This window comes from Oryx dammah, unplaced genomic scaffold (genome assembly GCF_014754425.2).
Source record: "Oryx dammah isolate SB20612 unplaced genomic scaffold, SCBI_Odam_1.1 HiC_scaffold_5, whole genome shotgun sequence".
Lineage (NCBI taxonomy): Eukaryota > Metazoa > Chordata > Mammalia > Artiodactyla > Bovidae > Oryx > Oryx dammah.
Window position 1 is genome coordinate 93,682,093 of NW_024070189.1, and position 14,686 is coordinate 93,696,778.

The following is a 14,686-nucleotide window of genomic DNA, read 5'->3' on the forward strand; positions in this document are numbered from 1 at the left end:
CTCTGGTGTTAGAATGTGAGCTCCATGAAGGCAGGGTTTTGTGTCTGTTCTGCTTAGTACTGCAGCCCCTTTGCCTAACAAAACAGCACCTGGCATGCATGGGGGTGGGGTGGGGTGTGCTCCACAATGTTTTTTGACTGAATAAATGGATGGATGAATGAATAAATGTGAAAGGAACGCAGACTTCCCTTCCCTGGTTTTTAAATGACTCCATGCCCTGAATGGCCTGTCTGAAGTCTCTTGAAGCCACAGTGTGTTTCTGTGTCGGGGGGCTGTATCTGTATGTGGCTCCCTGTCTGTCTACCTTCCCCTATCTCTGCTGGGCCCCCCAGGGGTTGGTTCTCAGCACAACCTCATAATCAAAACCCCTGCTCAAATCCACGTAGTCGGGGATTCAGCGTGGAGGTTCCTACTGCCCTCAGCATCCCCTTCTATCAAGACCTCTACGGTCCCCTCACCGTATTCCCTGTACCCTCAGTACCCTGGCCATGGTCAGAACAGGCCAGCCACCTAAGGAAGACAGTCACATGAGGCCCCTCACAGTACGTTTGTGTGCCTTACATGTGGCTTGCAGGGCTGTTTGCATTTGACAGATGAAGAATCAAGGGCACAGAGGGGTTAACTTTCCTGAGGTGACACGACCAGGAAATGCTGAGCCTGGATTAAAGCCAAGTCATGGACCCTACAGCCCCATGCTGCCTCTCCACTATCTCCCTGTGACTATACACTCACACCCAGCCTCACTGACACCCACAACCAACATCAAAGTCCTTCACCCTTGCCACCTGGAGGAGGAAGGCAGGTGGCCAAACTTCTGTTACAAACAGGTCTTTATTAAAGATGAGGAGGGGGTGTGAAACGGGGGCAGTGTCTCCCCTGCCCACTGCCTTTGGCTGCCGGGGGTGGGGAGCCCTCTTTGCTCCACCCATGCCTCTATGATGGCACATCTGTATGAGGCTGAGGCATGGGGGAGCAGTGTAGAGAACAGGGGTGGTTCTAAGGAAAAAAAAACCTCCCTTCCCACAGCCCTAATAAATAACAGAAGGGTTTGAAGTGATCTGGGCACAGGCAAGGGGGAATGCAGCACCCTGAACCCCAAAACCTCTGAAATGGGGCAAGCCCTGCACAAGTTGGGAGTTAAGAGAGACTGGGTGAGAGATTGCACATGGGGAATGGGCTGAGAGAGGAAGGGGTACCCCAAGGACCCTGCCATGGGGGAGCCTGCCCCCCACCCTCCAGCTGGACTCTGATTCTGAGGAGAGAGCACTCTCTCCTTTGCACATGCCTCGACATGGGCGGTCCCCCATTGACTGGAATCATACCCACCCACCTTGAGATTCTAAGAACCAAGGACTCCTATTTGTTGTTCAGAGGCTGAACACTGACTAGAGTTGCCCTCTTGCCTGAGGTGTCTAAGAAATGATGGGGATTCTTCTATTGGCTGGAGTAAACTCCTTTTGGCTAGAAGTCTGAGAACTGGGAAGCTCCCATTGGCTGGGCAATGGCCAATGGGATCAGGCTTTGGCCCTTAAAAGGGCAATCCTAGAAGGCAAGGACCCACCTCCCAATTAGGCCCACTTGGATGTCCCAGAGGGCAAGAGACAGGGGGTCCCCTCGATGTCCTTCCAGCCATCCTCTGATGTCTGGGCCTGGCTGGCCTGGGGACAAGGGCTTTGGCACTCACACAGCACACGCACACACACGCGTGGCAGGGAAGAAATGGGGACTGGGCAGATTCTGGGTGGGTGTCAGGCCTCACAGCAGGTGGTCGCGGCTGGCAAACAGGTAAGGGCTGAAGTTGTCCCGGTGGAAGGGGGAGGGATAGAGTCCGCTAAGGGTGTATAGGTCCCGCAGCAGGGGTGTGGGCAGCAGCAGCTTCCGGCCACGACCACCACCCCCGCCCGGCCCCCCAGGCCCAGGCGAAGAGGGTGAGGGGCCCTGGCTGGGGGTTGGTGCCGGCAGGGGCAGAGGCAGAGGCAGGGGCGTCGGCTCAGACCTCAATCGAGGGCGGGGCACACGGGGCGATGAACACATGGCTGGAGCCCTGGAGGACACGCAGTTGGGGATCAGGTGGCCACGGCGGGCGCAGTTCTGCGGCTCTAGGGATCAGGAATCAGAAGTCAAGGGATTAGAAAGCTTGGGAGGGGCCACAAGAGCACAGTGACACCTTTATGGCAGTGACAGCCATCTGGAAGTCCCCCCATTTATCCTCCCACCCCCTTGATACTCACTGGATGGGGTGAGCCGTGCCGGTGTCGAATGCGGCCTGCAGCCCTCAGGTTCCTGAGACAAAGAGGCAGAGGGGAAGGGCTAGTGGCCCCCTGGGCACGGCTGGCCACAGCCACAAGGGGCTCAAAGTGCACAGAGCCCAGTGGAACAGGTAACAAGTTTTCAGGATTAATCATGTCTCTTTGAGAGGGAGGGGGGACACACCCTTCCATTCTGTGGGACAGCTCCCCCGGATGTGGGATCCCTCTACCCCTCCATGGCCCTGAGACCCCCCACCACCTGCCCAACTTCCTCCCTCCTTGGTCCCCCTCCACCCACCACCCTCTCCAGCCGGGAGCAGCCCCCGGCCCCCCTTACCTGGGCCACACTTAACTTTTCGAGGGGGCTGTCCATGGTGGGGGCTTGGCTCAGGTCCTCCCAAGGGGAGAGCCTTCGGCCAGAGGGTGGCCGGCTCTGGAAGTTGTGCACGACACAGGTGACCTATCAACAGAGGGAAAGAGGTGTGTTGAGGCCTGAAGCCAATAAGGTAGACTACTATTCCCATTTGTCAGATAAGGAAACTGAGGCTTAGGTTTTCAAGAACAGCTAACACTTTTACAGTGCCTATAATGTGGCAAACACCGTTGTTTCCACTTTACTAAGAGATAGTTACCCTTATTACTTATTCCACATGGGGAGGCAAGTGACACTCAGTTGTCTAACAACAGGATCTAATCCTGTCCTTATTTAAACCTTTGGTATTTTGGACAACATGGGTTTTTGCATTAATCCTGATTTGGAAGAATATTTCATTAGAATATTATTTATCTTGGGACTTCCTTGGTGGCCCAGTAGTTAAGATTCTGTGTTTCCACTGCAGGGAACACAGACTCAATCCCTGGTCAGGGAACTAAGATCTTGCATGCCATGTGCCTCCAAAAAACTTATTTTTAACAAATAAAATTTATCATGATTAATATTATTTTATATTATTATTTATAACATTTCCCTTGGTCTTGAGTGTTCTGGCATACCGCTTAGTTGGTGTACTAAAGCAAGTGCCTCACTTGCCTTACCCGGGTCCCAAACCTGTTATCCCATTTCACAGATGAGAATGTCCCAGCTAGGTAAGGCTAAGGGACTTGCCCAAGGTCACAGAGTCCACACCCTTCATCATCACGCAGTCCTGCCTCGGGTCAGGGATGGAAGGCAAGGGGGCTCACCAGAAAGGTGGCAATCGCTGCCCCTGTCAGGAAGCCAGCCAGCACGTCCGACCAATGGTTGCGGTACTCCGCCACGCGGACCACGCCCACCAGGAAAGCAGGGCACAGCAGGGCCAGGCAGAGTGAGGGTTTGACCAGGCGGGAGCCCTTCACGCGGAACACGAGTGTCACGTACATCTGCGGGAGCCATACAGGTCAGAGGTCACACGGCAGCAGCAGTTCCCAAACTCAAGTGGCCATTACATTCAGGGAAGGGGGTGAGGTCTGAACCCTGAGAAGCTGCGTTGGGGCTGGAGGCACTGGCCAGGGGCTCCAAGGAACACCGCCAGGGGGACTGGAGTTCAGGGGATGGAGTCATGGACCCCCAGTGAGCCTTTGCAGGGAAAAAGGGTATAGCCTGAGCACCAATGAGCAGTAGATAGGGTCTGGGGCCCCAGGTCTCTGGGAGACCAATCACAGATGGTGAAAGATACTTGCTGGCTGAGGGTGTAGCCACAAAGTCAGAGGGTGGAGTCAGGCCCAAACGACAAGTGCTGTCAGGAGCTCCAAGAGGTGGAGTCCCCACACACCTGGGGACCACTGACAGGGTTAGAAGCATAGTCCCCAACACCAGAAAAAGGAGTCAGAGCAATAGTTAGAGTGACCAGGGAAAAGCAGGGGACAAGAACCAGGAAATTTCAGCGGAATTGACTCAGGAGTATGGCCAGACCAATAAAAGGTGATGTCAAAGTGGGGGACAAGGGCTCCAGGGGACAAAGTTGAAAGCCCACTACCTAGTCACCCAGCCAATAACCAGGACCTGTGACATTGCAGGGAGTTGGCTAGGCTTCACTGGACAGTCTATAGACCTGAGACAATAAATAGCCTCCTTCGGATGCGGGGTTAGTGGGTCTGGAGGCGTGGTCAAACACCAAGGGACAGCTCTTGACTCAAGATGGGGGCGTGACCAGACTCCAAGGGGTGTGGCCAGAGCCTCCGCCCTAGGGGCGGAGTCACAGTGACACAGGGCGTGGCCTCACTCCGGGAGGGATTGGAGGCCCCAGCCCACAGGGTCTTCTGACCGCTGGCCGCCCCCAACTGCCTTGCCTCCATTTCGGGGCTCCTACCGCTGTGTAGGTGACGGCATACGCGCAAAGGGCAGCGTCCTTGCAGGGGAAGGCGCGGCGTGCAGCAGCCACCAGGCTGGGGCTGCCGGCGCAGGCACCCTGGTCAGTGACGAAACGGTCGGGCCCTGGCCGGTCTGGTGAGGGTGGCAGGCAGCCCAAGGCCGTGTAGTTGGGGCGGCACACGGACAGGAAGTGAGGCGTGGGATTGCCGGTCACCACCTGTCCCGCGTTAGCAAAGATGGTCGTGGTGAAGAGGCCGAAAGAGTAGACCCCTGGGGTAGGATGAGAGACGGGGTTTATGCCAGGGCCCAGCAGCTGTTCTCCTGTGAGCCTCCTTAAGGTCCATCTGGGTCCCTGTATCTTTCTTCCGTGACTGACATGAAAGCACACCGTGGACTCCCCCTAGCACCATATTCCGTAACAGTTGGGCCATGTTCCCTTGGGATGTCATTCTGAGCCTCCTCTCCCTGCCTCTGTTCTTGCTATTACTGAGCTGCTCATTTTTCTCCTGGAGGATCTTCAGCCCTCTGCCCCAGGGACCACCATGTCGGTGAGCTCTGCCCTTCTACCCCAAGGCCACCAACTGCGGCTGAGACCATATTTAGAGCACTGCCAGGGATCTCACCCCACTGCCCCGAGGACCTCCTGTGCTTTTTCTGCCTGAGATTCTTCTTGTGGTAATTTGGGGCCCTCCTCTTAGAGTTGCCATCATGGTTGGCTTAGGGCACACCCATATCTCTAGAATCTCCACTAGGCCTGCCCTCAGCCCAAATTCCTCTTGCCCCATGAAGTCACCATCATAGACATTCTAGGGCTCTTTTCCCCCTGGAATTATTATGGCTGAGCCTGGCCCATCTCCATTTTGCACAGCTGACCCCTGACCAAGTCACTCACCCAGGAAGCGGACCAGCCTCCGAAGTGGGGGGCTGAAGCGGCAGCAGGCCCCGGACACGATGGTGCTCTCCCCAATGATGGGGACGGCTGAGGGTGGTGCAGGGAAAAAAGCACGTGCCAGCTCCCCAAGCAGGATCTGTGGGCAAGACCAAGGTGTGGTCTTCTTGGCCTTCAAACCCAGTCCTCCACCCACCACCCCATGGCCCTCCTGCCTCCTGGAAGGCCCTTCCCATAGTCTGAGCCAGGTTACCACCAGTCTCACCGTGAGGGTGGGCCCAGCGGTGACCAGGGCGTAGATGAGGGCTGGGGGTGCTCTGCTGGTAGCCTCAGGCCCTGGGTAGGGCTTGGCATAGGTACTATCATAGCAGAAGAAGCCCTGGGTGTGCACAGGGAACGTGTCTGTGAACTCCAGGCGGTAGGCAAGCAGGACCACGATGCCCAGCAGTACCGACTGCCGTCCAGTCAGGGTGGGGAGAGAGATGGACAGAGAAGAGAGAGGAAAGAAAGGGTCAGGTCTGAGTCAGAGCCATGGAGACAGAGACATAGAGATGGAGAAAGAGACAAGGAGGAGAGATACAGAGAGAGAATGGACTGGGAAGAGGGAGAGAGAACAGGGCCAGGGTTCAAAAAGTGAGTGTGGTGGAGGGACAGAGCAACAGAGAAAGAAAACCACTGGTAGAAATATTGGGTTGGCCAAAAAAAGTCATTTGGGTTTCTCCATAACAAATTTTTTGCACCAACGCAACACGAGCAGCCACAACAGGTATAACTCTTACTATGGCGTCATACTAAACCTTTTTCTAGAATTAATCCATTTTACTTTCATAACAGCCCTCAGAGAGAGGGAGGATGCCAACTGTGCCCATTTGCAGATGAGGAAACTGAGGCTTGGGAAGGCATGTGAGGTGCCCAGAGTTCCACAGTAAGGATGGGCAGAGGTCGGTTGGAACCCCAGGGAGTGCCACTTCAGAAGGTGCCTCCTCCCTCTTGAGGGTCTGGGCCAGGGAGGAACTGCGCTCCTCACCTCCACGAAGACAAAGCAGGGGATGATGGAAAAACTCCTCTTCAGCTGAGGTCTCCCTCCCGCCATGGTGATGGCTGGGCCTGTGGAGATGCAGAGGGAATGGGACCGCCAGGGGCGGGGCCTAGAGAGCCTCAGGTCATCTGTTCTTGGAGTCTTCTGGCCACACCCTGGCCTCCTGGCCCCTCCAATTACACCTGGCCCCACCCCCTAAGCCTGGCTCTTCCAACTACAGCCAAGGAGCCCCGGCCCCGCCCCCCTGAGCCTTCTGGCCACGCCTCCACATACCCAGGTCTTTCCCCCATCCCAGCTTATTAGAGGCACGTGCCTCCACCGATAGATACAACCTGGTCCTCTCAGCCTCTGCTGGGGTGCCCAGCGATTCTATAGTGGTCCCCAACAGCCTGCACAGGAGATTCTGACCCCATACCTTGTAGGGGGACCTGTCTCCCTTAGCATGTGGGAACCCTCCCCTTGGCCTTCAGCAGAGAGTTATCCTGCTTAAAGGGAACCCCTCTTCTACAAATAAGATTCCTCACCCCCACTAGTTTTTAGGAGACCCCATATTCTTCCCCTACGTGCTTTACAGGAAGCCCTATGCTCTCTGTTACCCACCTCCACCAGGCCCCTCCCCCCATACGACTTCCCCCAGAGCCCACAGGGGCCTCCCTCTCCTGTCCCCATGGGCTGTGCCTGACTGGTTTGGGCTGATGGCCAAGCCCTCCCTCTCTCCCAGCTGCCTCTCCCTCTTTCCTTCCTTTCCCCTCCTCCCAGCCCGTCTGCCTCCCTGTATTATGAGAGAGGGCTATCTCCCCCTCAATCCGCTCCCCCTCCCTCCCCCCACCCCACCCCCAGTCTAACCTCAGTCAGTCCCCAGCACTGAGAGGCCTACACAGTCACACCTGCTTGACCCATTCTCCCAGCCAGACCTCACCTGTGAATGGGCCCTATGGCTTCCCGCAGGCTGCTGCCACGCCCACAGACTCACAGCCGCTCCTGGCAGCCAGCAGGGCAAGGATGGTCACCCCCATTGCCCAGATGAGGAAACTGAGGCCCAGACAGGCAGGGGTAAGCACTCTGGGTCCAGTGCCCCATCCACGTCGCTTGCTCTGCAACGTTACATGTGGGATGAGGGTCACACCAGAAATCCCAGATGCCCGAGGTGCCTACCCAGCCATGGCCCCCTCACTCTCACAGAGACACAGGCACACATCGGCACCCCCTCCCAGAATACACAACTCAGCCAGAGCTTCCATCCCAACCACCCTCCCCAACACACACACACACACACATACACACACACACACATATACATATCCAGTCGAACAGTATTTGTTCATCCCACCAACAAAGGATGAAGGGCCTGCTGGGTTCCAGGCAATGCACTGGGTGTCAGCCTTGTGAGAACAAGATGGGCTCGCTCATTCAGACAGGTGCCCAACACCCACTACACACAACTGCACACTCACACAGCACGGTGTGCACACAGCCTGTCACAGACACCCACGCAGATCAAACAAATCCCCTGCCCCCAACACACACAGTCACTGGGACACAACAGGAGGTCCTTCACACACCTCATGGCCCCACAAACAGCCCTACTCCACCCCCATCAGGGACAGAGACTCAAGGCTACCAATATACTTAAGAGTCACATCAAAAAAAAGTCACCACACACAGTGGGGGGGGTCACAGAACTGGTCACAGCGTCACGCCCCCAATTACAAGGCACAGAATGACACATATTAAGTCTCGGGTCCACCTTGTCACAGAAGAGCCCTGCCATCCACAACCACATCCACATGGCCACACAACGGCACATACGGGGACCGTGGCATAGCCTTGCACACAGACACATAAGAAAGGCACACGATCAGTCACATAATAATGGACCCCCACACACCATAAGAAAAACACACAACAGCCACACAATGACAGTCATATGCATACAACCACACAGACACTGAGACAGCCACACAGTCACTGTGAGAGCAGTCACAGGGCCACTCAAAGGCGGCCATAGCAACACGACCACCACACGGTCACCATCAGAGTGATACCCACGGCAACAATCACACAAAGACAGCCACGGGAGACACAGTCACACAGCCACCACACGGACACCCCTGATGCCACACGCACACTGACACATAACGACAACCACCCAGTCACCGTCAGCCTCACCGGGGAACTGTCCCCATCCATCCCTCCCCTAGCTGGGGTCCCCAAGCCTCAGCTCGAAGCCTCCCCTCCCCCTCCCCGCGCTGGACCCGCAGGGGACCCGACCCACACGAACCGAACCCTGGCCAGACAGACACAACGAGGGTCGGAAGCCGGCGAGAAGAGGTACAGGCGGCGCCCCGAGGCCCTCCCCCTCACCGGGTCGACACTACCGCCTCCTGAGCCCTGGCTCCACCTAGACGGCCCCGGCGCGGCAGGACGGACAGACAAACCAACCGCCAGCCAGCGGGCGAACGCGGAGATGGAGACGCTGTCGGCCAGCCCGGCCGCGCCGCGCAGTCTCCGCGCCGGAGGGAGGGGCGGGGCCTCCGGGACATCATTTGCATAACCCGTGAGGCGGGGCCTCGCGATGTCTCATTAGCGTGATCGGGGCGGGGCCCCACTTGCTTCTGGGGGCGAACCATGAGGGAACGAAGACGAGGTTAAGAGGGAGGACCCTGGTGGGTGCTGAGAGGAAGAGGGTGGGATAACGAGACTCTCCCTCTCTGAGCCTCAGTTTCCCCATTTGGCAGTAGGGACAGCAGGCAGGATCGCCAGGGCATCCCAGAAAGGAAGACTGGTGGCTAGTGGGGAAGAGACTGTTTGGTCACTCAATAACTGGGCAGACTGACCTCTGACCTTGTCATGCTAAATACAGTGTCACACCGCCCCCTGACTCTAGACCTGTTCAGCCCCTTGGTCTCCACATCTTGCCCAAGACTGGGCAGTAAACTGAAGGGGTCACTTGCAGGCCCAGGAAGAAGCTGGAGCAACAGTTCACAGGCAGATGAGGGTCTCAGCTAGTTTATTTTCTTTCTGGAGGAGTCTTCAAGGGAGAGCAGTCCCGGCTGCTCAGGCTGCGGAGAGAGAGGGTGGGTCAGAACCTGGCTTGGTCCAGGGGACCCCAGGCGTGGAGGTCAGGGAGCAGATATCCAGGTTGGGAGTTGGGGGTGGTGCCCAGATTCTGGGACCCCAGGACAAGCCAGAAGGGGAAGGGAAGGGAAAGGTGGGTTGGGGGAGGGGAGGATCCGCACCAGGTGGGAAGGAGCTGCGGCTCTTGCTGAGCAGTAGCTGGGGAGGGCCCTGGTCCGTGTCTGAGTCTGAGTCCCAGCAGGGGAGAGGAGGGCTCAGGCATCTGTGTCCCTGATAGCCTGCAGGTGGGACACGTGCGATTCTATCATGAAACCTGAATGTGACCCTTCAGTGGTCTGTGAATATAAGCCCAGTACCCTTGATATGTGATCCTTGATCATGTCCCTTGAATGTGACCCAACATGACCCCAAACTATGATCTCAATCGATGACCCTTGAATTTTACCCCATTCGTGTGTGTGTATGTGTGCTAAATTGCTTCAGTCATGCCCGGCTCTGTGCAACCCTATGGACTGTAGCTTGCCAGGCTCCTCTGCCCTTGGAATTCTCCAGGCAAGAATACTGGAGTGGGTTGCCATGCCCTCCTCCAGCGGACCTTCCCGACCCAAGGACCCAACCCATGTCTCCTGCATTGGCAGGCAGGTTCTTTACCACTAGTGCCAGTTGGGGAGTCCCAAATCTTATCCCACTGACCCTTAAAAAAGATCAGTGACCCTGAGTGACCCTTGGATGAAACCTCCAGGGACTCTCTAATGTCACCCCAGAACATTATTTAATGTGACCACAGAATAAGACCCAACAGAGGACTTCCCTGGTGGTCCAGTGATTAAGAATCTGCCTGCCAGTGCAGGGGACACGGGTTCCACCCCTGGCTTGGGAAGATCCCACATGCCATGGGGCAACTAAGCCCATGCACCACATCTACTAATCCTGTGCTCTGGAGTGCCCAAGCTCCATCTACTGAGCCCACCGGACCTAGAGCCCATGCTCTGCAACAAGAGAAACCACCTCAATAAGAAGCCCATGCACAGCAACAAGAGAGTAGCCCCTGCTTGCCACAACTTGAGAAAGCCCACGCGCAGCCATGAAGACCCAACATAACCAAAAATAAATAAATATCTGCGGGGGGGAGACCCAACAGATGTGACCCCCAAAGATGGCTTCTGACATGACCTCCATGTGTGAATCTGGAGAATGATCTGCCCCCAACCCTGGAGTGCTGCTTAGCCCCCCTCACCCCTGAGGTTTGCGGCCCTGGGGCGGCCCCCTGAGGATATGGCGAGGCCATCAAAGGAGTTCTGCAGCACATGCACAGCGGACCTGTGGGGAGATGGTGATCTGTGGGCCCTCCAGGGGACTCTGGACTGCTCAGGGCTGGGACAGGGGGGCTGTGGTGGGGGAGGCATGGAGACGAGTCCCAGGGGGAGAGGGAGACCTGGACTCAGGTGGGTTCCAGGTTCTGGTGGTCACTGCTCGATCTGATTGGGAGGAGAGGGCAGGGCAGATGAAGGTCGGGGTCAGAGGTTACAGGGGAGCTCATCACCATATGTCACCCAGCTCCTTTTGGAGGTTATCCCTCCAGGAACCACTGCATCCTGGCGGCAACTCCTCAGTCTCTAGCCAGTTAGCTGTCTCATACCCTTGCTGCTTCATCTTGGTCAGGACCTGAGGTCAGGAAGGGATGGGGAAACAATAATAATAATAATGGTGACAGGTGTGATATAGCATTTATTATATACCAGGATGCCTTTAAAGAGCTTATCACTCAGTTAATGCAGCTACTCGGTCAGGCAGGGCTACGTTGTTACATCCATTATACAGATGAAGAAACTGAGGCTCAAGGAGAAGTGACTTGATCACAATCACATAGCAGTAAGTAGCAAAACTGAGATTTGAACCCAGGCCTTCTGGCTGCAGTATGATGGTAGAGGCCAGCAGAGATCCCCATACCCCAACTCACACAAGGTTCCCCTCCCATCCCACCCTGCTCTGCTCACCTCGCGGCACTTCACCTGTGTCTTCTGAATCTTCTGGATGTTCACCAGGTTCTCTGTGATCTCCTGTTCCTGTGCCTCTGTAGGGGGAGGGGACTTAAGGGGGCTGAATCTGTAGAAGGACCTCCACCCTGCCCTCCCGGCCATGGGCTTTGGGCACTCACGGAGCTTCTTATAAATGAAGGTCACCTCCTCTCGTACCAGCTCCAGCTCCTCCCATAGGAACTTCTTGCTGAGGAGACAGGGCAGCCTCTAGCCTCCCGTATCCTGGCCTCCTGGCTTCCCATTTGCCCACCTGCGTCCCCCAAGCCACTGCCACCTTCCATGTTTCTATCTTCAACTACCATCCCCCAGAGGCTTGTCCCCTCCCCCCACCTGCCTACCCACCTTTCCCGTTCTACTACTATTCCCCCACCTCCTACCTGTCCGTACCCCGACCCTGTCCACCCCTTCTGATCTTCAGCCTCCTATTCCCTCAGGCCCCCATTTCCTGGCTTCCAGTTCCCCATCTCCTGGAGCCCTTGACCTCCCATACCCCGACTCTGCCCCTCTCCACCACCTCTCCCTCCAGTTTCCCATCTCACCCCTGCCAGCTTTCTGGTCCCCTGAGCTCCCTTCCCATCCCTGTCACCCTTCCTCTGGCCTCCCAGTTTCCCACACAGCCCCACTGCCTCCTGCCTCCTCCACCCCCTCCTCTTGTCCCCCAAGCTTTCCATGGTCCCCCAGACTCCCTCACTCATTTCCCCCATCCCACCTGTGGCCCCTTCTCCCTGGCCTCCCTTCTCTCCTGAAACAACCTCCGGGCAACCCTCCTGGCAACACCCACCTGTCCCGGATCTCCTGGGCCAGCAACTGCAGGCAGCGGGTGGTGCGGGCCCGCTGCACCTCCTCGTTGTCATGCAGGCTCTTCTGCAGCCCCTGCAGGCCTCGAGCCAGGGCCTCAAACAGCTCCTGCCGTCCCTCCACCACATCCCACCTGTGCCCCTCCTTGTCTCCCTGGTGGCTCGTGGGGCCCAGTACCTCTACAGAGACGGTGAGAGCTTGCCTGAGCCCCACCCACAGCCCTGAGCCTAGCTTTGAACACAACTTGCCCTAACCCTCACCAGACCCTGGCCTGAAACCCAAACTCATCTAATTTTTCCCACCCTGGCCTGACCTGGCTGACCTTGACAGGGCCAGCCTCCAGCCTTACCTCGACCCTTGGCCAGTTCTCACCTTCCAGCTGTTGGATCTTGATTTGCTGCAGGCAGCTCTCCTTCTCCAACAGGGTCACTGAGTGGTTTAGGAACTCGAAAGCCTGGGCCAAGAGGTCAGGCCTAGGGGCGGGAGCAGGGGTGAAGTGGGAGGGGATGGAGACAATTGCTGGGGGTGGGGCCGAGCTGACTCACCTTGGTCTGGGCCTGTAACTGACACCTGAGTGACTCCAGTTCACATCTCAGAAGCTTCTGGCAGTCGGGAATCATCGTGGTGGACTTAACTGTGAGCAGAGGTGAGTGTCAGCCAAGGCTGGGAAGGGTGTGGGTGGGGGCAGGGTCAGTAGAAGTTCAGGGCGGGGGCGGTGAAGCAGGGGACAAGGTAAGGAGCTGGGGTAGGCTGAGGCAGAGGTAGAAGAAGGAGTAGGGGTCAAGGTCAGAGACAGGATGAAGGGCAAGGTCAGGGGCAAGGGTCAGCTGATGACAGGACAGGGATGAATGGAAAGCAATGGTGCAGGTCCACTGAGGAAGGGGCAGAAGGTGGAGGTAGGAACTGGTGGGTCTTCTACCCATAGTCTTGTTGGGTGGAAGGTTCTTACCTTTGGTTTTGGAACAGCTGGTCTCCAAGGGCTTCTAGAGAAGGGGGACATGAGGGCAGTAGAAATTTACCCCTGGGCTGCATCCTTGCTTACCCTAACTCAGGGTGTGGGGGTTAGACATGATTTGGGTCTGCTGAGTTCTGGGTGTCCTAGAATCCCGAGGGCAGGCAAAGCTGCCTCCAAGCATATGCATGCACCCCCAACCCCACCTCACCTCTGCCCCAGCCCGAACACGCTCAGAAGTGCATCTGTGTGGCAGGCATGGGGGCTGCCCCTGAGAACACACAGCTTCAGAGCCCTCACTCCGGCTTGGACTCAGGTAATGGCCCTCTTCTTTAGGGGCAAATGGCATCAACGACGTCTGCAAGGAGCACCAGCAACCCCTGATGCACAACCACACACGGTCATCGAAACACAACCACAGACACACAACCTCAGACACAGAGATGCATGCTAAGTCATAAGACCCAGGGCACATGCTCATGCCCATCTCAGACATACAACCACAGTCAGACACACAGGCAGTCACACCCAGAGACCCAGAGTCAATCACAGACAGAAACTCATTAAGACACATAATGGGCTTCCCCAGTGCTCAGATGATCAAGAATCTGCCTGCAGTGTAGGAGACCTGGGTTCAATCCCTGGGTTGGGAAGATCCCCTGGAGAATGCAATGCTAACCCACTCCAGTATTCTTGCCTGGAGAATCCCAAGGACACAGGAGCCTGGTGGGCTACAGTCCATGGGGTAACAAAGAGTCAGACAGGACTGCGCAACTAACACTTTCACTTTCACAAGACACACAATGGGGCATCCATTCCATTCACTCAAGACATTTTTAGTGCAGGCCTGGCTGAGCACTGGGCGCTGTTCTGGGTGCTGAAGACAGAAGGCGTGAGGGTTCTCAAGAACTCTTTGCCCCACAGCCCCCACCCGAAGCCCTGCAGCAGCAGACTGAGGTGTGTGGCAGGAAGGGGTTTCCCAGGTGGGGTAGACCTTAGTGTGGCTGTTATGCCTCTTGGGAAGATCCTGGCCATTACACGGCTCCTGTGAGTCTGAGCAAGGGGTGGAAGGAGACCCATGTGACTGACACCCTGAGTCTCTCCCTGGCCTCCAGGCTTCAGTCGTCACTGTGTTTTCAGGTGCAGTCGGCTGTGAGGTCTCTGGCTCTGGGTCCTTGGACCAGTGAAATGTATATTCCAAGGTCTTTTCTGAGGAAGTGCCTGGGAAGAGGGATGGGTGGTGAAGGTTTCCTGAGAGCCAGCCCACATCACGCCAGCCCTCCAGCCCCAGGCTAGTCCCTCAACGAACCACAGCACTTGTCACACTTCTTGTGAGCAGGTGAGCATGAACC

General features: G+C 56.6%; 2 protein-coding genes across 10 annotated transcripts in view; both read right to left on the reverse strand.

Moving 5' to 3' along the window:
* Positions 1-812: 812 nt before the first annotated feature.
* PLPPR2 (phospholipid phosphatase related 2) lies at positions 813-9,436 on the reverse strand. 7 transcript variants are annotated; one of them, XM_040240636.1, is made up of 10 exons: positions 9,357-9,436; positions 7,387-7,561; positions 6,456-6,535; positions 5,694-5,882; positions 5,432-5,567; positions 4,538-4,809; positions 3,432-3,608; positions 2,587-2,709; positions 2,232-2,283; positions 813-2,099 (listed from the first exon to the last, which is right to left on the reverse strand). In XM_040240636.1, the coding sequence occupies exons 3-10, from the start codon at positions 6,519-6,521 to the stop codon at positions 1,756-1,758; spliced, it is 1,359 nt and encodes a 452-aa protein (XP_040096570.1). In that variant the 5' UTR covers positions 6,522-6,535; positions 7,387-7,561; positions 9,357-9,436; the 3' UTR covers positions 813-1,755. The 7 variants fall into 7 exon arrangements, with proteins under 7 accessions (XP_040096570.1, XP_040096573.1, XP_040096576.1 ...); XM_040240639.1 differs by lacking the exon at positions 9,357-9,436 and adding an exon at positions 8,832-8,977; XM_040240642.1 differs by lacking the exon at positions 9,357-9,436 and adding an exon at positions 8,749-8,972 and having other exon boundaries at positions 2,603-2,709.
* Positions 9,437-9,448: 12 nt separating this feature from the next.
* The window catches only part of CCDC159 (coiled-coil domain containing 159), a 7,293-nt gene continuing 2,055 nt past the window's right edge, over positions 9,449-14,686 (reverse strand). For 2 of the 3 annotated variants that reach the window (XM_040240635.1, XM_040240634.1), the window contains exons 3-14: positions 14,329-14,555; positions 13,546-13,692; positions 13,332-13,365; positions 12,928-13,016; positions 12,755-12,836; positions 12,366-12,561; positions 11,704-11,771; positions 11,543-11,619; positions 11,089-11,210; positions 10,783-10,865; positions 9,707-9,823; positions 9,449-9,529 (exon numbers count right to left, since the gene is read on the reverse strand). In XM_040240635.1, coding sequence (XP_040096569.1) covers positions 9,525-9,529; positions 9,707-9,823; positions 10,783-10,865; positions 11,089-11,210; positions 11,543-11,619; positions 11,704-11,771; positions 12,366-12,561; positions 12,755-12,836; positions 12,928-13,016; positions 13,332-13,365; positions 13,546-13,692; positions 14,329-14,555 — 1,247 coding nt within the window. In that variant the 3' untranslated portion in view covers positions 9,449-9,524. Of the gene's footprint in view, positions 9,530-9,706; positions 9,824-10,782; positions 10,866-11,088; positions 11,211-11,542; positions 11,620-11,703; positions 11,772-12,365; positions 12,562-12,754; positions 12,837-12,927; positions 13,017-13,331; positions 13,366-13,545; positions 13,693-14,328; positions 14,556-14,643 lie in introns of all 3 variants that reach the window. The other variant, XM_040240633.1, reaches the window with a different exon arrangement.